This window comes from Panthera pardus, unplaced genomic scaffold (assembly GCF_024362965.1).
Source record: "Panthera pardus isolate Hobbes unplaced genomic scaffold, ASM2436296v1 HiC_scaffold_11, whole genome shotgun sequence".
Taxonomy (NCBI): Eukaryota; Metazoa; Chordata; class Mammalia; order Carnivora; family Felidae; genus Panthera; species Panthera pardus.
The window spans coordinates 63,108,211-63,129,228 of record NW_026526666.1 but is presented as its reverse complement, the minus strand read 5'-3'; the positions used below and the strand labels follow the sequence as shown (position 1 = coordinate 63,129,228).

Sequence of the window (21,018 nt, the reverse complement as noted above, 5' to 3'; positions counted from 1 at the left end):
GGATTGTTTCCTTGTTCTTGGAATAATGGGATAGATGAATAAAAACTCCACTTTTGAGACCCATGCTCCATTCCCCTTTACTTCTCCCTTCCGGATCTTCTTTGTTCTTCCCTGTCTTTTAGATCTTTCCTCATATGAACGTCCCCTGTGGTGTCATTCTCTTACTTCCCCTTCCTCATTATCCACTCTCCTTCCTACCTCATGGCCTGTGATCATTTTCCTATTATGTCATTAAAAAAAAATGAACCTGATTCTCAAAGTGAGCCCGTATCATTAAGAGTTATGAAACACTGGCCGGTTGGCCCAGTTGGTTGTCGGATGGTGCTAATGAGATCCAGGTCAGGGGTACGTCCCCATATGGGACTGTTAGTTTTTCCTTTGTTTAATGGCCTCAGACTGCACCTCTGGCTTTGACCAGCTCTCTCATAAATGTATTCGAGTGGTCAAAAAGGAGTGTGGGAAGATGTGTACAAATCCAGTCAAGCTATTGGAAGACTCATACAAAGTTTGCTCCCAGTGGATATTCAAGTCAACAAATGTTTAGTATTGGTGCTGGTGCTGGACAGAATATAAACATAAATGAGTCGCATTTCCTGGGCTAAGAAAGCTTATCCTTTCTTGGCTGAGAGCCTGCAAATGACTAAATATAAGGCAGGATGAAAATATGTCTGGAATAGCGGTTTGGCAAGTGGTATAGACACACAAAGGACAGAACAGTGAAGTCTGATGGGGGAATCTGGGAAGGTTTTATGGAAGAGATGACAGTCGAAGGGGATAGCATTTTCCTAACTAGAAAATACATATTAAAATAGAAACATTATATTTCAGATCTCATCTTTTATGCATAGGATATTATTGAAAGAGCAGGAAAGGATGGAAGTATACACAGGGAAAAAGGATATTCATTTAACAAATGCTTACTGAGCACTTGCTTTGTGCCTGCACCTATGCTGGGCATCAGGAATTCGGGAATAATTCCGACATGGTAACAACCCTAGAGGGGCTCACCATCTTCTGAGGGAGATAGATAATAAATAGTCACAATCCAATGTGGGAAGTTCTACACTTGAGGTAGACACCTGAAGAAGACCTCCTTTAGCTTGCTTTTAAAGAGCTTAAGGATGTGGCAAACATCACTAATTGATTATGGCACCATTTCCCACTGGGTCCAGACTCCTTGATGAAAGACAGCTCTAGATGGTCACATTTTATATCTTCCCTAGATACAGCCAGTTTGTCCAGGATTGGACACACAGTTAACTTACAGGTACAAATAGATAAGGAAGGCAAATCAGATTCTCTGTCTCTGAGAAGTGTGAACTAGGAAATGGCAAGAAAGCAGCAGTAGGAGTGTTGAAGCAGAAGGGGTGTTGGAAGAGTTACGAGGGAGCAGAAGCTGTGGGCAGAGATGTGTAGAACAGGGGAGAGAATAAAGCGGTTAGAATTGGTAGTAAGGCAAATAGAGAGGAGCAAAAACATGTAAGAAAGAGACCAGACAGATCTTGAGACACACAAGAGAAAGGGTATGGTCTCTAAATAAATCCCTAGGTTTCTTGTTCCCATTCCCATTCATACAGATATATCCCATTCTGGTTCCCGTTTCCATTCACATGGATGTTTCTCATGGCAAAACCTCTTTTTCTCAAGGTCTCAGTGAGACTCCGGTCCTTTCACCCCAAAGGACTTAACCTGAATCACCAAGTTAGGACCCATTGGAGAGGACTCAACAACTTGGGTAGGTTTGAAATATCCAAAGGCAGTTAGAAGATAGACACTCTTCACTTGGGGCAATGAACTTGTACACATGGGTGTGTGATGAATTCTTTTCCCTTATGATTTACAGTTTAATATCACTGCTATTTTTCCTCCTTGTGATTGGCCTCCATTTAACAAGAAGCATGCATGAGAATCGTTAGGTGTTTGCTTCCTGTCCCTGTCACATCACTGGTATGGCACACAGTCCACTGCCCCACGGTTATCTGTATACATGCCATCTCCTTTTTCCACTGGGAGTTCCTGGAGGGCAGGGTCAGGTCTTTTCTGCTCTGTGTCTCTAATACCCAAATCAGGCCGGACTCAGAGTAGTGACTCAGGAATTATTTGCTGAATGAAGTATGGGTTGTATCCAGTTATGTGAATTTCAAGGTACTCTTAAAGTTCTTTTTATATGTATATTACAGTTTGATGGAATGGCCATGACCTCTTTTTGCAAATGCACATATACCCTTCTCCCCCAACAACCACTTTCCTCAAAAAAAAAAGGAAAATGAAGACTTCCTCTTGTCTGTTATGTTAAGAGAATCTCTGAACAGTGACTGACCATCCTCACACTGAGGTGAGCAGCCTCTCTGGCAAATGTTGCTGGACAAACAGTGGGCCAACAGCAGCTACCCTTGCCATCTCCTAAAGTAGTCTGGTACCAGGGCTGCCTCAGGCCGGGGGCTAGTTCAGTGCCCTCCCAGGAGGCTACGAGAAGCTCAAGGAGTCTGGATTCTGGAGAACCATGTTGCCATACCACTCACTCCAATGCAGGCCTTGGAGATAGTCATCAGGATCCCGAACTTCCCTGAGCATCTTTTGTCTGCTACACATAGGCAGACGTCTGGGCCTAGACAGTCATTCTCCTTGTCTCTCTCTTTGTTTCTCTCAGTCCTGTTTTGCTCTCTGCCTGGTCCTTATTTCTCCCAAGCTTCCTTTCTCTATTCGTTTTGTTCTGTCGGTCTCTCTGTTATGTGAGGATGTTTTATCGAATATCAGGTGTTCCTTTTTTACTTTTAGTACATTTTTTCTTAAACTTTTCTTTTAAATAGAACTGTAGTACATATATAGGAAAGTGCACAGAAGATAGATGTGTATGTAGCTCTGTGAATTTCTCACAAAACAAATGCCCACTTTACCTCACCAGATAAGTCTCGGGTCAAACATCACTCTCTCCCAAAGCCAGGCGCTGCCCTCCTGGCTTGGGACCCTTTGCTGTAGCTCTGCGCCCCAGCACCCATTCCTGTTCTCTTTCCTGATACTCCGTATACTTACGGTCCTGTTCTCTACTTCTCTCCAACTGGGCTGTGCTCTCCGTGGAGTCAAGGACTGTCAGCCTTGTTCACTGCTTTTTCCTCAGCCCACGCACAGAGCCTAGCACATAGTAAGTGCTGAATAAGTATTTGAATGAGTGGCAGGGTGGGGAGAGAAGGGAAAAAAGGAAGTGAGAAAAAGAAAATTGTTTCCTGTTTTCAGGGAAGACAAACTCAGAAAATAGGTCATTCATCTTATGAAAGTGTCTACAGGAAGCTTGGGACATTGTGGCCACCCAAGGAAGAACTTTCAGTCCTTTGAGCTAGGATTTGCTTTTTTGCTTTTTGGTTTTGAGCTGAGTTTTCACATGCAAATAGGAATATGTTTCTTGGGAAAAGTGGACCTTGCTGAGGGAACATGTACCTGGGCAGCGGCACAGCGGGATGTGAAAGCACCTTGGCTTGCTCAGGCTGGGCCACGGTCAGGGCTGGCGAGGCGAGTAGTGGGAGGTGGGCCTGGAAAGGAGGGTAATGAGGGAGTCTCTGAGCAGCAGCCCAGTCTGGCCTGGATCCAGACTGTGGACAAAGACCCAGACCTGTCCTACTTTGATTAGGTCTGTGACTTCAGGAGGGCTTGGGCCTGAGCTGGACCACCCCAGAATTGCCGCAGGTCCCATCCGCTAGGGCCACTCTGCTTAGCTGGCCCCGTGGAGGTCCCTTCAAACTCAACTGGTCTCTCCAAAAGTAAGGGGGCAGTTAGTATGGTGAAAGGAGAGGATCATGAACTTTGGGGTCAGGGGTGCCAGGTCAGAGTGCCGGCTCTGCCTCTTAGTTGTGAGACCTTGAACCTTTCTTTACCCTTGAACCTATTTCCTCATCTGTAAAATGAGGTAACAGGAGTTGTGAGCATTAAATGTGAAAAGTGATTTATAAACTGTTCTACACACATATCAGGACCCAGACCCGGTGTTTCTAAAATGTTGTAAGGGGTTAAAAGGCACTTTAAAAAACAAACCAAAAAAAGTATAAACTGTTATACTGATTTATTATCCTTGGTCTTCGTTTCCTGGTTGGTAAAGTACAGGGCCCAGTACCCGTTGCTTAGTTCAGGCCAGTTTCCTGTTATAATGGCAAATATTACCACCCGGCAGGGGTTGTGAATGAGGTCCCTGTCACAAAGCACATGGCCTTGTTCCTTAATTGCTAGGGTGGAATTAATTTGCTCTTCCTGTTTCTCTTGTGACAGGAAGTAGATGTCCTTGAATTTCAGTTGATTAATGGAGGCCTCTGAGCAGAGTGCTCCAGCCTCTCTTGCTTTTAATCCTTATGCAATGCAAGGCCCTAATTTGATAATTTTGCTGTTTTTTAGATGGATCACCTACTGGTTGAAAATATTGAGCGGGAAACGTTTCATCTCTGCTCCCGCCTCATTAATGGGCCATACCGGCGGACGGTGAGAGCCCTGGTCTTCACATTAAAGCACCGAGCTGAAATCCGGGCTCAGGTGAAGAACGGCTCGCTGCCAGTCGGCACGTTTGTACAGAACCACAAAAAATGACCCGAGGATGGTTCCAAAGCTGGGCTGGGCAGAAAGCAAAATGGGCCTCTCTCTGCCATTCAAAGACTCTTTTGAGTTTGGGTGATGGCTGCTGCTGGTGGTGCTAAATTTTCCCATGGTGCCATTCCTTCAGACAGAGGATGCGGAGAGCCCCGGGAGCCAGGCCTGCGGGAGATGCTTCATTAGCTGTATGCACTTGCGCTGCCTCACGGGACGTGCGCTGGCTGTCACTAGGAAGCGCGGTATGGTTGCCATCACCCAACCCAGTGAAAGGGTGACAGATTTCACTGTGAGTGCGCCAAGGACACCTCTAAACTTCCCCCATGTCAGGCAGATGAAGTTACTACTTTATTTCGCCACCCTGCAGGTAACTGAAACTCAATTACTGTGGCTGCACACTCAGTTCCATCCCCCTGAGTTTAGATAGCTCTGGTGCCTCTCAGAACTCCCCTGTCTGTTCTCTTTGCTCTACCCCGGGGGTGAGCCTGCTGGAGCCAGCCAACTACCCCTTCTTTCCAGAACTCACTTATCTGAACATTTCAGCTCTCCCTGGAAGACCTTCTGCATTGGTCTCCAGAGCCCCCATGCTGAGGCTTCTAATGAGGAACTGGCCTGAAGCGTCCCCCTACCTTGGGGTTTATTTGAATACGCTGGCTCTTGGTTTAGGGCTCCGTAGAAGATACATAATGAAATTTCTCTTGAAATGAATTACCACAGTAGAAAAAAACACATCTATATTCTGAAATGAAATGCCTCTGTACAGGCCTGCTTGAACAATTACATAAATGAGATTTGCTCTTTTAAAGTCATAATAAACTGGGACTTTTTTTTTTTTTTTTTTTTTTTTTTTTTTGCCTAAAACAAAAGGTATGGCCCGTTCATTGAAAAGTATTTGGGGTTGAGAAAGGGGACAGTTGGTGAAAATAAAGAATGACTGGATGAGAATTTGAGGGAGATAGCAATACCCAAGGAAAGCTTTTTAGGTTAGGGCAGATGAGAGCATGTTTATAATCTGAAGAGAAGGAGCCAATAGAAAGGAAGAGATTAAACCGTTTAAAAAGAGGGGCTACGTTCAAAAGCAAGGAGAAAAGAGAGGGGCCTAACGTCTACCTTCTAAGTGCTAGAGACCATTCCTAAGCTAATTTGTTAGCATTTACATTGATGTTTATGTAGTGTCTTAAAAATCCTGTTTAACCTTCTCATTGTTGCGTTAGTAAATATTGTTTCAGTTTTTTAGATTTCTTCATTTATTTAGCACTTATTTACTGAGCACCACTCCTCGGGGCACTGTGGGACCGACCGAGCAGTAGCAGCAGATGAGACCCTGAGGCTCACCAGGCAGAAGTGTCTTGCTCGGTTCCCCACTGCTAATAACTGTTGGAGCTAGAATAATAATCGAGCACTTAACCACGGGCTCGGGACTGTGGTAGACATTTAAAAAACTCCTAACAAACCAAATAAAAAAGTAAAACTAATAAACTAATACCTGATTAAAGATGAGGAAAGTGAGGCTCAGAAGGGCTGGTAACTTACTCGGGGTTGCACACAGATGGTGAATGGCAGGTTCAAGATCCAAAACTGAAGTCTACTTGATATAGATGGTCTTCCTGGTTGATTTCGTCCACGCATGCCCTTAGGCATTTCGTATATGCCGATGACTCTCCAGTTTGTGTCTTCAGACCCCTGAGCTTCAGACAGAATCTCCTAGATGCGCATCTCAGAGGTAACATGTCTTCTTGTACGTGGCAATACTGGCACGTTAGCCAGGAGCCTGGGGGTCAGCCTAAGCTCTGCATCCCCTCACCCCCTCCACCCCCCCACCCACCCAACCAAATCCTGATGGTTTTACTTCTCACCTAGGTTTACAGTCTCTTGTCTCTCCTCCATATTTAGCACAACTTCAGGACTTTATCCTCTCTTTCCCAGGTGATCACATGCCCCGCTAACTGATCCCTCTGCCTCCAGTCTTAACCTCTTCAAATTGGCCTCTCTGTGCTAGAAACAAAGTGACATATCAAAACTGAAAATCCCACTGTGTCACTCCCCCTTGGAGCATTTTCACACATGAGCGTTTTCTCTCTCTGGAATGCTACTCTCTATCTAATTCCCTCCCCTGCCCCTTCTGTAATACCCTGTTCTATATACATACTCACATGTTCTCTGGTTATGCTTCTGATTGTATCCCCACTCGATTGGAACCTCCTTCAGAAGTCCTGCCAGAAGTCAGAAGTCCTGTCTTACTCCTCTGGGTATCTTCAATCCTTAGAACAGTGCTTGTCCCATAGAAATACCCAATACGTACTTGTGGAATTAATGGATATCCAGGTGCCTATGCCCTGTCTACCTCCACCTTTGTTCCCCTTAGAATCTATTATCCGCTAGGGTAGGTAGAGTGAACCTTTAAAAATGTAAAACAAATCATGTATTTACTCTGCTCAAAACCTAGTGGCTTCCCTCTCAGAGCAAAATTCCAAGCCCTTCCAATGTCCTCCCAGGCCCAACGTGATGTGGATCCTGGCCGCCTCTTTGACCTCACTTCGTAACATTCTCTCCCTTTCTTACACCTGTGTGGTCCTACTGGCTCCCTTGCTGTTCTGAACACACACACCAGACATGTTCCTACCTCAGGGCCTTTGCACTTAAACTCTTACGCTGATTACAATGCTCTTTTTATAGATACTTGCATGTTCCTATTTTCACTTGATTTGGGTCTCTGTTTGCCTTATCAGAAAGGCCTTCACTGACTCCCCTAAACAAAACAGCACTCTCTCCCAATCATTTTTTAATACTCTACCTTGCTTTATTTTTGTTCAGAGTATTCATCCCCTTCCTTGATACAGTTTATTATTTCTTTATTGCCTATCACCTCACCTCCTATAAGAATTTAAGCTTTTTTTTTTTTAATTTTTTTAATGTTTATTTATATTTGAGACAGAGAGCATGAGCAGGGGAGGGGAAGAGAGAGTGGGAGTCAGAGGATCTTAAGCGGGCTCTGTGCCGACACAGCCCGATGTGGGACTTGAACCCACAAACCGTGAGATGACCTGAGCCAAAGTCAGGTGCTCAACTGACTGAGCCACCCAGACGCCCCAAGAATTTAAGCTTCTTGATAGCAAGAGTCTTTGTTTTTGTTCCTACTATACCTCCAGCACCTAGAACAGAGGCTGGCACAAACTTTGTCTCCATAATTGTTTATTGAATAATTGAATGGCCAGTTGTAGGCATACAGGAAAGTCATCTAATCCAATCAGGGAATGCTTCCTGGGGGAGGTGACAACCTGTGTGCGGTCTGAAAGGGCAGAAGTAGGTAATTGGGTGGTTGAGGTGTATGCCTGGCAGAGAAAGCAGAGTATGGAAAGCCCTGGAACTGTGATCCCTAGGGGGTGATTGGTATAGCTGGAGTAGAGAACACATGCAGGAGAGTACCTGGGGATGAGGCCGGATGGGAGGGCAAGGACCAGGACAAATCTGAAGGGTCTTGAGCACAAAATGAAGAGGTTTGGACTGATTGCAAGCAGGAACTAGTTAGTTTCTTATTACCGGGCTGTGTGGAAGAGAAGCTAGAGCAGGGAGAGCTGGGCAGGAGGAGGAAGCTTCATTTATAAACATCTAAAGAGTTCCGCTAACTTAGGAACCCAGAGTAAGTTGAAAACAAATTGCTGTCTAGCTGAAAGGCTTCAGTGGTGATAGTTAGAAAGTGAAATGATTGCAGAGATGTGCTTTGGAGATTTGGAAGGCAGGCTGTGTTATTTGTGGCTGTTTTCTCCTTGATGCATGTGCAGAATTTCCATGCATGGTAATGGAGCTATTCTGAGTGCTTGCCAAAGGGAAGGAGGCTCACAGACGCCCACGTACTCTTGTCCACCCACAGAGAAGCACCTCTGAGCTCCAGCCTGTTACAAGTGAAAGGGACAGCTCCTGAAAAGGGGTGAGAGAGGTCCCTAGGACTCTAAGTTACCTGTAAGTCTACGCATGAATATGTCTTCTGTATTTACTTGCTGTAGGAAATTAGGAAATTAAGTACCATTAGAGTCTGCTCCACTAGTTTATTGGTCCTTTTTTGGTGGTTGAATCGGAGGTCCTGGGCCCTTGGGTAGGGACTGGGTCTTTTCATTCATTTGCTCAATGAACAGATGTTGCCCATCTACTGTGTGCCCATGACTGGACTGGCACTGGGGAAACCGCAATAAATGAGATATAATTTCTACCTTTGGGGAGCTCTTAGTCTGGTGGCGACACAGACACATAGGTAAATAATTATACATATATCTATACATGTATATATATACACACACAATAATTATACATATATTTACATAGGTAAATAATTATAGTATAAGATAATAGGTATTTACTGTAGATATTTAGTTAAAATGTTGAGAAGGTGGGAAAAGGAATGATTCACACCATTCTAAGGAAAGAAAGTCTTCACAGAGCATTGATGTTTGAACCAAATCTTGAAGTAGAGGTAGGAGTTCTTAGCAGAGGGAGCAGCGTGTGCTCAGAGGCACAGGTGTAAAGGCTTGTTTCACTAGAGGCAAATGTGTGTTGGAAGCATAAGGCTCTTGGAATGGTGGGCAGAAATGGGGCCAAAAAAAAAAAAGTGGCCAGGGCCGTGGAGACATTATGCAGGAGTTGGACTTTGACCTTCAAATAATGGGAGGCCATGAGATGTGTTTGAGGAAGTGAGGGACCTAGTAAGGTGTGTGTTCTACAAAGATCAAAATGTTCCTACGTAAAAACGTATTTAAGAAAAAAAAAATTGTTAACCCAAAAGCTTAAGACAAAGGAAAGACACGCTTGAGATTCAGTAAATGAGAGATTTTTTTTTTTTTTTTTTGACAAATGAAGTTTAGAGTTGACCAAACAGATATCATTAGAGAGTCCCAGGTTTGAAAAATGGCAGGAGGCTGAGATAATGCATTTACTTTGTTCAGTGGTGAAGGAACAGGCAGCTGGCCTTTTTTCATTTATAGAATATCAGGTTCTTAAACTTGTGCATGTCAACCTTGGTTTTCTTTTGCTGCAGCCTCAGGCCTCAGAGCCTCACTCTGAGATTTGTAATGTGTTTTGGATGCGTTTATCACAGGCAAATGGGGCGGGGGCTCGGCTTGTTACTGCCCATTACTGCTATCAAAGGGAGTCCATCCAGAAAACAAGGCTTTGGGAGCTTTGATTAGGTCAGTGACACTGCCTTCGTTTCAAAAGAGAGATGGTTTGATTGGATAACATTGTATTTTCTTTTAAGTCAACCAAAATAATAAAATTGCTGTCAGGGATAGGCTTACCCAAAAGCAAAGGAGCTTAGTCTCAAGATCCCAAGAATACCAGGATGTCCAGTCAAATGCTACTTGTTCATCTTGTTAAGATCACTCACTCAGTGTGTATGTATTGAGCTCTTACGAGCCAGGTCCGGGGGGCACAGGGATAAATGAGACATAGTCTCTGGCCCCACAGTCTAATGAAAGAAACAGATAAACCATTAAAAAAAGACAAATGATTGTGAATTCTGGGAATTCAAAGGAAAGGAAATAAGCCAATAAACATATTAGAAGATGCTCAACCTTACTAATAAAAGGGGAATGGCAAAGATCAATGCCATCCTTGAGGACGTAAAGGATGCAGGGGCAGTGATTCTCATCGTCTTCATTCCATTCACTGATCTGGCCCCTGCACAAATCAAGTGGTTCCTGGAGGATGACTGTGGATTACGGCAAAATCAACCAAGTGCTGGTTCTGCTTGCGGTGCTGTGCCAGATGTGGCGTCTGTCCTAGCGCACGTTCGCATGTTCTCAGGTCCACGGTATAAAGCTGTGGACCTAGTGAGTGTGTTTCATCTCCTTCCCCATCAGAAGCAAAGATCAGAGTTCATATTCCCTTGGAACAGACAAAAGTACACAATTACCATCTTGCCCCAGGGCTGTTAAGCTTCCTGCCCTCTCACGACCTAGTCTGAGAAGACCTATACTGCCTAGATACCTTGCAGAACATCAACTTGGACCAGATGAGCAATGAGAAAGTGTACTGGAAGCCTTGATGAGACACATGCATTGCAGAGAGCGGAAGAACACGCTATGAAGATTCAGAGGCCTGATAGACATCTCAGTGAAATTTTTAGGGACCAGTAGTCTGGGATATGCCAGGGACATATCTTCCAAAGTGAAAGATAATGGTGATTGCACCTCCCACCTCCACCCCGCATGAAGAAGGAAGCTCAATGTCAGGTGGGCCCCCTTGGGTTTTGGAGGCAGTGCATTTCCCACCTGGGAATACTGCTCCACCCCATATCAGATGACACAGAAGGCTGCCAGTTTTGATGCTGGCCCAGAATGGGAAAGGGCTCAGCAGCAGAACCAGACTATACAAGTAGCCATATAATCTGGCAGAAACCATGGTATTTGAGGTATATGTAGTGGGAAAAGGTACGTATGGAGTTCGTGACAAGGCTGAGTAGGAGACAATATAGACCCTTGGGGTTCTGGAGCAGGGCCATGCCATCTGTAGCCAGGAATAACACACTTTTCAAAAAATAGCTTCTGGTTTGCTGAGCGTTCTGGTGGAAACCAAACAGATCATCTGACTGCAGAACATCAAGTTGACCATGGAACTAAAGCTGTTCATCGTAAGGTAGATTCTGTCAGATCCACCAAATCATAGGGTCACACAAGGCCCAATTCATCAGGATAGACATGGTACAACTGGGATTTGGCACAACAGGGCCGAAGGGCACAAGACAGCTGCATGAGCAGGTGGCCCAGACATTTATGTCATCCACCATCTTTGCACCAGTGCCTCTCCCTGAGGTCACCTATGGCTGCCTGAGGAGCTCCTTATATCCAGCAGGAGGAGAAAAAAAGCCAAGCTTTGTTCATGGGTGGGTCAGCTCAGTATGTGTGAGTAAGCCAAAAATAGACTGTTGCTATACTGCAGGCCCCACTGCAGTGTCCTTGAAAGACAGTAGAGGAGGAAATTCTTCCAGCGGACAAGCTCTGAATAGTACACCCAGTCATCCACCTTTTGTGGAGAGACAGAGGGCCCATCGTTAGAAGACACGTGGATCTAGTGGGCAGTGGTGAATGGCTTGGCTGGTTGGTCAGAGGTCTGGAAGGATAAGATTGAAAAATCAGGGACAAAGAGGTCTGGGGTAGAGGCACGTGGATGGACCTACGAGAGTGGACATCAAGTGTGAAGTTCATTGTATTCCATGTTAACACCCACCAGAGAATGTATACCACAGAAGAAGCATTAAACAAATACAAGTAGCCATGCTACTTGTGAACCATATGATCTAGCAGAATCCATGGTATTTGACCATGCAGCCAAAGCTGTTCATCATAAGCTGGGTTCTATCAAATCCACCAAATCATAAAGTCACACAGTCCCTAACAAACTTCCTGTACGCTAATCTCCATCTCACGGTCTACCTTCCAGGGAACGGACCTGCAACATAGCTCTTCTAATTGCTGGTAACAACTCTTAAATCGGGTGTCGGCAGAATTTTCTAAAAAGGGACAGAAAAAGTCTGGTTTGCAGGCCATATGATCTCTCACAACTACTCACCTCTGGTGTTATAGTACAAAAGCAGCCATAAATAATACATAAATGAATGAGTGTGGCTGTATTCCAAAAAACTTTCCAAAGGCATGTGGTAGGTGGCATTCGGTCCACAGCCTTAGTTCACCAACCCCTACTCTAAAGAAATATTTTTACAAGTGTACCAAGTAGGCATTACAAAAATTTAATGGCAGCATGGTCTGTAGTAAAATTTTAGAAGTAATCTTACACTAAAAAAAGAAAGGTTACATAAATTGTGGTATTTATAGATTTTGGAATAGTATGCAGCATATAAAAAGAATGAGTTTAGATCTATAAAGCAGCACTGTCCAATAGAAATATAACATGAGCCAGCCACATACGTAATTTTGAATTTTCCAGGAGCCACAATGAAAGCTGTAGAGAGAAACAGATGAAATTAAGAATATATTTGAGGGGCACCTTTGTGGCTCAGTCAGTTGAATGTCTGACTTCGGCTCAGGTCATGATCTCGTGGTTTTTTGAGTTCAAGCTCCATGTTGGGCTCTGTGCTGACAGCTCAGAGCCTAGAGCCTGCTTTGGATTCTGTATCTCCTTCTCTCTCCGCCCCTCCCCTCCTTGCATTCTGTGTGTGTCTCTCTCTCTTTCTCTCTGTCTCGAGAATAAATAAACATTTTTAAAAAGGAGACATATATTTGAGCTCTCTACACCGAAGATATTATCACTTTAACATGTAATTAACATAAAAATTATTTATGAGATATTTTACGTTCTTTTTTTGTACTGAGTTTTTGCAGTCTGATGTGTATTTTACATTTAACAGCCCATCTCAATTTGGGCCAACCACATTTTCAAGTGTTCAGTAGCCATGTGTGGCTAGTGCTACTGTATTGGACGGCGTAGATCTGTACTGAAAATCTGTTACTGCCGCGGAGATGCCACTGATACATATATGGTTTAGTGAAAAAGGGAAGGTACCACTTTGGTATGAACCGCTTCGGTGAAGGGGAAACACTCCACAAACATATTGAAGAAGAAGATGTATACACATGTGTACCCAATTTAGAATGAGGCTTTGCGTGGAGCGATGGAGGGACTCACTCTCTCCTTACCTGATTTTTTACAATAAACTTTTTATTTGTGGATAATTTTAGACTCACAAAAAAGTTGCAAAGATGATACAAGGAGCTCCCATTTGCCCCTCACCCAGTTTCCCCTGTCGTTAACATTGTACATCAGCGTGGCGCATTTGTCAAAATTAAAAATCCACGATTGGCACACGACTATGAACTAAACTCCAGACTTCATTCGGCCTTCACCAGTGTTTCCACTAGTGTCCTTTTTCTGTTCCGGATTCATGCTGGGATTGAACTGCATTTCGTCATTATGCCTCTCCAGTCTTCTCTGCTCTCTGACCAGTTTCTCAGTCTTTCCTTGTTTCCTATGACTATGACCGTCTTAAGTAGTGCTGGCCAGGCATTTTGTAGAATGTTTCTAAGTTTGGGTTTGTCTGAAGAAGGCCTCCTGACTGAACTGGGGTGATGGGTTTTGGGGAAGAATACCACAGAGGTGAGCTGTCTTTGTCACAGCACATCCAGGGGTATAGGACATCCATATACCTTATCCCTGGGAATGTTCACATTTGTTGCTTGGTTAAGGTAGTGTCTGCCCTGTCTCTCCACTGTAAATGTTACGATTTTTCCCTTTCCCTACTCTGTTCTTTGAAGGCAAGTCACTAAGTCCAGACCTTCCTCAAAGGCGGTGGTGATTAAACTCCTTTCTCCTGGGTGGAGTATCTACTTGTATTATTTGGAATTCTGCCCCAAGGAAGATCTGTCCATTCTCCCCTGTCTGTCTGGCTAGCTAGCTAGCTATCAGTATGGACTCACATATTTGTTTCATACTTTCAGCTGTAATCCAATTGGATTGTTTTTCACAATGAATATAAATTCACGTATTGTGATGTTTTTAATGCAGAAAACACAAGCAACCATGCTGTGTGAGACACAAATTCTGTGATTGGCAAGACTTTTACCTCCACAGCTCTTCAAGACTGCCTTTGAGGAGGATAATCATTGGCTCATTACTATTCAACTAGCAGCTTTAGACACGCTATTTCAACTCTGCAGCTCTCAGTACCCCATCTGAATAAGAGAATGTGTCATGAAATGGTCTCGAGGTGAAGAAGGGGATGATGTTTGTATTACAGGTATTTTGTTGCCTACTAATAGACATTAAGTCCTTAATGGCGAGTGTTATCTTCTCTTATTTATGTTGGAAGATGAGCCCAGAGCTAATAGCCCTTGAGAACATGACGTAAACATAATCAATATTTACATCCCCTATCACAACCCCAAATAGTTCTCCTGCCCTACTCATTCACCTCTGAGTGGGATCTGGCTTTCCTATTCTCCCTCAGCTTTTTCTCCAGTGGCTGAAGTCAACCCTGAGGCCTGGCACTGGGAGCCCTGTCCTACAGATGTCTCCTGACCTCTGGCTTCATTCTTGTGCCTCTCATCTATCTCTGCTATGACCACACTGATGTCCTTATCACCCTCATGAACGAAAACGCTTACTGAATATCTCCCTCCTCTGTGGCAGGCCCTGAGATGAGATGAGCCGGATAGGGGCTTTGTGTCCTAGCCCATCTTCCAATGGAACCAGGTCATCAATCCATAGCAATCTGTCATCTAGAGGAATGGGTTGGGGACTGTGGGAGCATTATGGAGGGAGGGGCTAGGTGTGCCTGTGGAGGGGGTTGGTCTGGAGAGAATGAAAAAGGCTTTGCAAAGATGCTAATTTGGGAGCCGGCCAGGGACAGTTATATAGGAGTTTACCAGGCAGGGAATGGGAGAAGTGGTGCTCCAGCACAAGGAAAGGTACATGCAAGCCAGAGAAATGTCAAAGGACAGGGAACCATAATATGCATGATATGGCTAGAGCCAAAGTGCAGACAGAGGACGAATGGCCTGAAGTGAGAGTGGAGACTGAGGTGGGGGACAGTCTGTGAAGGCCTGAATTCTGGGCTGGAAATTTCTACTTGGGGAATTTTTGATATTTTGAGATGAGGAAATTACCTAAGTAAAAGCAGAGGTCCTGGATCAGGGACCTACTACTCAGGTAACTGTTAATCAACAAATATTGAGCTCCTGTGGCACATCACGAGGCACTTGTTCGTTTCCTCCTCCACCCTGACGGTGAGCTTTGGGACAGGGACTGTGTCTCATTCATTTCTGTGTCCCCAGCAGAGTCTCATACAGAGCAGGAACTCAACACACGCACACACTGAAATGAGGGAATTAGAAGCCCGGGTGAGACCCGGTGCCTGAGTCCTGTTTAGGTTCTCACCGTGCAGGATAGGGGCCAAGCCCTCCCTCATGATTTTCATGAGTCTCTCATGGTTCTGCAGTTTCTCTATACATGCAAGAGTCTCATCCTCTCCTGCCTGATGCAGAGAGCAGAGCTCCCTGAGGAAGCACTAAGGGTTGGATTGCTTCAGAGCCAGAAAATGCATGGCCCATGGGAGGTTCATTTCAGAGGTAAGCAGCCCACGTGGCCACTGGGGACATGATTTGAGGACAGCCCACAAGGGAAAACGCGGTAGCATTGTCGTGGGGGCCTCTGGGCCAGTACTTGAGCTGATCAAATACCAGGATTTTTCAAAGGTATTATTTTGGAAAGGCTGTGTGGCAGAGTATCAACTAATCTAAGCTCCAGCCATCACATAGTGAGCTTCCGCTGCATGTTAGAGAATGTGCTAGGTACTCTACCCTCCGTATCTTTTTCTCACTGTTACCTCCAAAACGTAACCTCAATCCTATTCTTTTCCCCACCCCTAGTGCCAGAGCCTCTGACCTTGTCTCCTTGGGGGCCCTCTTGGCCCTCCTGTAATCGGTTCTCCGCCCAGCAGCCAGAGTGAACATCTAAAACAGACTGCAGGTCAGGTCACTCCGTGCAAAGCCCTCCAGTGGCTCCCATCACACAAAGCCCTTACGGTGACCTACAAGGTCCCCGGTGGCCTGACCTCTGGCACTGTCTCCATCTTGTCTCCTACCCCCGGCTGCAGCCACTCCGGCCTTCTGTCCGTCACACTCATAAACCGTGGCCCTTTGTTGGGGTGTCTGCCCCACTGCTCCCTCTGCCTCATGCACTCTGACCTTCCAGTGGTGACTCCTTGTCGTGCAGATCTCACCTCCTCAGACAGGTACTTCCCTGGCCACCTCTCTAATTAGGCCCTCACCCCCAAGTCATTTTCTGACACATCGATGCTTTTTTTCTTCTTAGGGTTTAACCCCATCTCCACTTCTTTACTCATTTATTCCTTTGCCTGTCCCACCAGAGCACATGCTTCATGGGTGCGGTGACTTTGTCTGTCCCTCCTCTGGGTCTCCAGTGCCTGGCAGGGCTCCATACATACGTCCTGAATGAGTGTCTCCCCCTGCACACCTTCAAGCTGGCCCATGAGCGCCCACACCACTGAGCGGCCCTGTTTGCGCTCCATGGGAAAACCTAACCCAGAGCGGGCGGACGGACAGATGGTGGGGAACCCAGAACCGAGGCGCGGCTGTTATTAGTCTGAGTTGCTTTCGCTTGGAATAGGATTAGCATAAATACCATCCCTGGCAAATGGATAAGGTAAAGCTCTGTTAGTTACATTCAGATTTTGTTTCCCTGCCGCAATCCAGAATCAGCCCTTTGTTGGGGTCGTTCGATTCCCGGCTAAAGGTGTTGTCCAGAGAGGTCAGATGGGGTGGGAGTGCGGAGGGTCGCACACACAATCCTTCTCAGTCCCTGCCCCACACCGGCCTCTGAAGTGACCTCTCTAACCCCTAGAATCCAACCTCACCACAGCGGTGAAAAGCCTTGTTCTGGTCTGCGTTGTCCCCAAGGAAGCCCAAAGGCCTTGTAATAATGAAGATGTGATGAAGGTAGCTGCCACCTGACTCTGTCAGAGCCTCTCAGCAGCCTTACAAGGCAGAAGAGTAACTCTGTCCTCATTTGTTGAATGAAAATCTGATGGCTCAGAGAGGTTCAGTGACTTGCCCACAGTTACTCAGCCAGCAAGTAACAAGGACAGGTGCCAAGCCCAGGGCTGTGGACTGTTTGACAGGCATTTGAGGCCCTTCGTGGGCGGACGAGCCTTTCTCTCAGCAAAGCTGCCCTGCTCTTCCAGGTGCCCAGGCATCAGCCTCACCTGACTCAGCAAGGAGCCCAGTCAAAGGCAGGTGTCTGCCCCATGAAACGCCTACATTCTGACTCAGAAGCATCACTTGCTTTAGCCTCTTCCTCTTTAGCTCCATGAAGGAGCATTTAGCTTTGGCGGGGGTGGGGGGTGTTATTTTCCACAAATAAACGGATTCTTAAAAACTGATTTATAACAATATATATAATAACAATAAAAGCTAACATTTATGGAGTATTATGTGAAGACTCCTGTCTCCCATTTCCCCTCCCAGAGCCCACTGTGACCTGTTCCTTGGGTATCCTGCAGGGTCCGTGAATGACTGTGATCTCACTAGTCCTCAACAGCCCTTTGAGGTAGATATGAATATACTTGTATTACAAATCAGGACACCAAGGTTCAGAGACAGGAGGCTGCTTCCTCAAGGTTACACAGCTTTGGGTGGCAGAACTGGGATTTCTCCCCGGATGGACTGCCTCTAACCCCACGTGCATTCTCTCCCCGGATCACCCTGCCTCTTCTGGGGAGGAAAAACCAGTAAGTTGAGCTAAGAAGTGTAGGCCAGGCAGGCTTTTCCTCCACATACCGGTCTTCGAGAATTCAAATTTGCAGGGGGGTCCTGGGTGGCTCAGTCAGTTAAGCATCCGACTTTGGCTCAGGTCATGGTCTCGTGGTTTGTGAATTCGAGCCCTGCGTCGGGCTCTGTGCTGACAGCTCGGAGCCTGGAGCCTGCTTCAGATTTGTGTGTCCCTCTCTCTCTGCCTCTCCCCTGCTCACTCTCTGTCTCTCTCTCTCTCTCTCAAAAATAATAAAATATTTTTTAATTAAAAAAAATAATTCAAGTTTGGGCCTCAGTAAAATGACAGATTATGACCTGTCTGAAACCTCTGAGGTTATTGACCAATAGTCAAGACCTCAAACATTCCAATCCTAAATACCCCTAGATGACTGTCTTGCTGTACTTGCCTTCCTGTACCTTTGTGCCCTTGGTTTACCCTTTGGAGGCATCGGCTCAGACAAGCCGTTCAATATGAATCAAGTTTTGTGAGACCAAATAGAAAAAAACACAACTGCTCAGCCATAAACCTAGACCGTGCCTCAGCTGCCCCTCTGGCCTGCATGACTGGGGTGGGCCAAGCACCTCTCTGTGCCTCAGTGTCCTCACTCATAAGGTGGGAATGATTACATCTCACGTAAAAGGTTTGGAGATGCTCAAGTGAGGTAAAGGCCAAAGGGCGAGTAACAGTGCCACATGCAAATGTCATTATTTTTAATAACCATAAAAGTTGGAGTGAATCTGGTAGTCTCTATGTAAAGACAGCTGGCTAAATTCACAATGACTATCGCTTCACTTCTTTCCATCCCACCCCCAAGCCTGCATTTGTGAAATCTTTTACAGTCTATAAAATCCTTTTCATCTGTTGCCTTATTAATCTTTGCCCAAGCCCTGAGAGGCAGCAGGATTAGCAACCCCAGTTTACTGATGAGAAGACTGAGGTTCCAAGAGGAGAAGTGCCTTGCCCAAGGTCACAGAGCCGGTGAGAGGTGGTGCGGTCCTCACACCTGGCCTGTCACTGCCCTGCCCTCGCCCATGCCACAGACCTGTTCTCCCTGGCCCCCAGCACCGCAGGCTTGGCAGGATCTAGCCCCGCCTTCCTCCCCAGATTCATCTGTCACTTTGCCCCTCTACACTCTGGTCTTTTCAAGTATCTCTTCATTCCTCAGACAAGCGGTGACCTCTCAGCCCTTGTCCTTTACTTCCCTCTGCCAGGCCAGCCGGTGGACTTCTGCCTATCCTTCATCAATTCCTCCCACAGTCCCCGTGACAGACACCTGACACAGTGAATTTCCATTGTCGTTGTCACTACTGTATTGATCATTTTGCAGAGTGTTTCGGGGCCCAGGCTCTGGAGCCAAGCTACCTGGGTTTAGATCCTGGTCCAGCCACTTACTAGCTGAGGGCTCGTGGGCAAGTTACTTAGCATCTCTGTGTCACGGAGCTGTGCCTTCTAGGATTGCAAGGAGTAAATAATACATGCAGAACAATAAGCTCAGGGCGTGGCACAGACTGAGCGTTAGCTCATTAGCATTAGCTATCATGATTATTTTCCATTACTTGTATTCAGGGATGCCTGCCCTGTCCCAGTCCTTGCGCTGGCACACCGAGCTGACTCAGACACAGTGTCTGGGCTCAGAAGCTGAGGGAGGAGAGAGGCATGTATACACCCTATGACAATGCATTCATTCGGACCAAGTCACTGTTTTGCTTAAATCTTCCAGTGCCCGTGTTCATGGGCTCCAAGGAGCAAACACCACGCTGCAACCACTCCTTCCCTGCCAGCGGTGGCCTGGGTCCTCGTTCCCCCCACCCTGTTGAGTGTCTGATCATGGGGAAGGGCTTTATTGGCCCTCCCTTCTTTCCACGTTAACCCCAGAAACAGGCGGCTCCTAGAATGCAAGGAGAGTCCGCTGCGGTACAATTTATCTCCCTGGGCTGCTTCCCCAGTGGAGATTTACAGGCTGTGCCTGTCACAGGGACCCTGCAGGCTCAATTACAGATCTGCTTCCAGGCTGGACTGGAGCAGCAAAGCTGCCTAGATTTGCCAGGCGGCCCTGAGGGAGAACCATGGACCCTGTCACCTGGGGCCTCGGAGAGCGTAGGGCCCGTGCAGCTGCCTCGCTTGTGACACATGAGGAAACTGAGGCCAGAAATGGGGAGATACTTTCAAAGCTCCCACCAGGGAGAATGGGCCCAGTGTGAAGTCTAATGCAGGCCCCTGAGTACCATCCCGGGAGTTTGTTGTACTGTATGTGAGTGTATGATTTTATTACCCCAATAGCTTTCTCTTTATACAACAAAAATAATTGCTATGGAAACACGCTCTTTGAAACTGAAGCCTAAAGCAAAACATTGCACGTCCATAAACAAAGACCCTATTCGGTCTGCACAAACACATTAGGAGTGTATTCAGTGCAGCCTAAACATTGCCCGGCTTCACCAATCTGTGATTACAAAATGGAGGTTTATTTTTGTCCAAAGACAATGGCCCTGAGCCCCGTTCTACGTAAGGAAGAAATTATCCCCAAAGAGTCCCCCAGTTATTCCTGGGACTCTCCAAGAGTAGCCACAGACCAGTCTGTCGATTGCAGTTATCATAAAATATTGGCCTGTTCTTCCTCTCCAGCTGTCTCCTTTATCAATATCCTCAACTAGTTGAGGTCCTTAGAAGGAGTCCCACTGCTGCCATTGTGAATAGTGCCTGTTGTGGGGACAGTGTCAGGGCCTAAAAATGCCCCAGGTTGCCTTTTCTCTGGGTGTGACCACGCAGGGAGGGAACCAAGGTCCCTCAACACCCAGCCCTGCTAAAGGCTTACCATCTGACAGCCCTTGGTCAGGCCTCTGAACTGAATCATTTCAACCGTTAACATAGAGGCATAAGAGTATTGTCATGAGGATCACATGAGGTCATATGTACATGATACCTGGTATATAGTAGGTGTTCAATAAATGGCAGTTACTATTATGATGATGATGATAACGATGATGTCTGAGGCCAGATTCCCCCAGGAACAGACCCTGAAACAAGGATTTGAAACAGTTGATTTGAAAGATAATCCGAGGAAACCCCTGTAGAGGTTGTGCTAGAAAGTGAGAAAGGGAAGGGAAAGAAACAAAGAATATACTATCAAGCAAGATTCTGCTGGAACCAGCCCGGGCTCAGTTCCACTAAGGG

General features: G+C 46.0%; 1 protein-coding gene across 2 annotated transcripts in view; it reads left to right on the top strand.

Annotated features, from left to right (window-relative positions):
* The window catches only part of TCEANC2 (transcription elongation factor A N-terminal and central domain containing 2), a 43,314-nt gene extending 30,059 nt beyond the window's left edge, over nucleotides 1-13,255 (top strand). The window contains exons 5-6 of one of the 2 annotated variants that reach the window (XM_019449207.2): nucleotides 1,648-1,735; nucleotides 4,381-4,494. In XM_019449207.2, the coding sequence (XP_019304752.1) occupies nucleotides 1,648-1,735; nucleotides 4,381-4,400 (108 nt within the window). In that variant the 3' untranslated portion in view covers nucleotides 4,401-4,494. Of the gene's footprint in view, nucleotides 1-1,647; nucleotides 1,736-4,380 lie in introns of both variants that reach the window. The other variant, XM_019449206.2, reaches the window with a different exon arrangement.
* The last annotated feature ends 7,763 nt before the right edge of the window (nucleotides 13,256-21,018 follow it).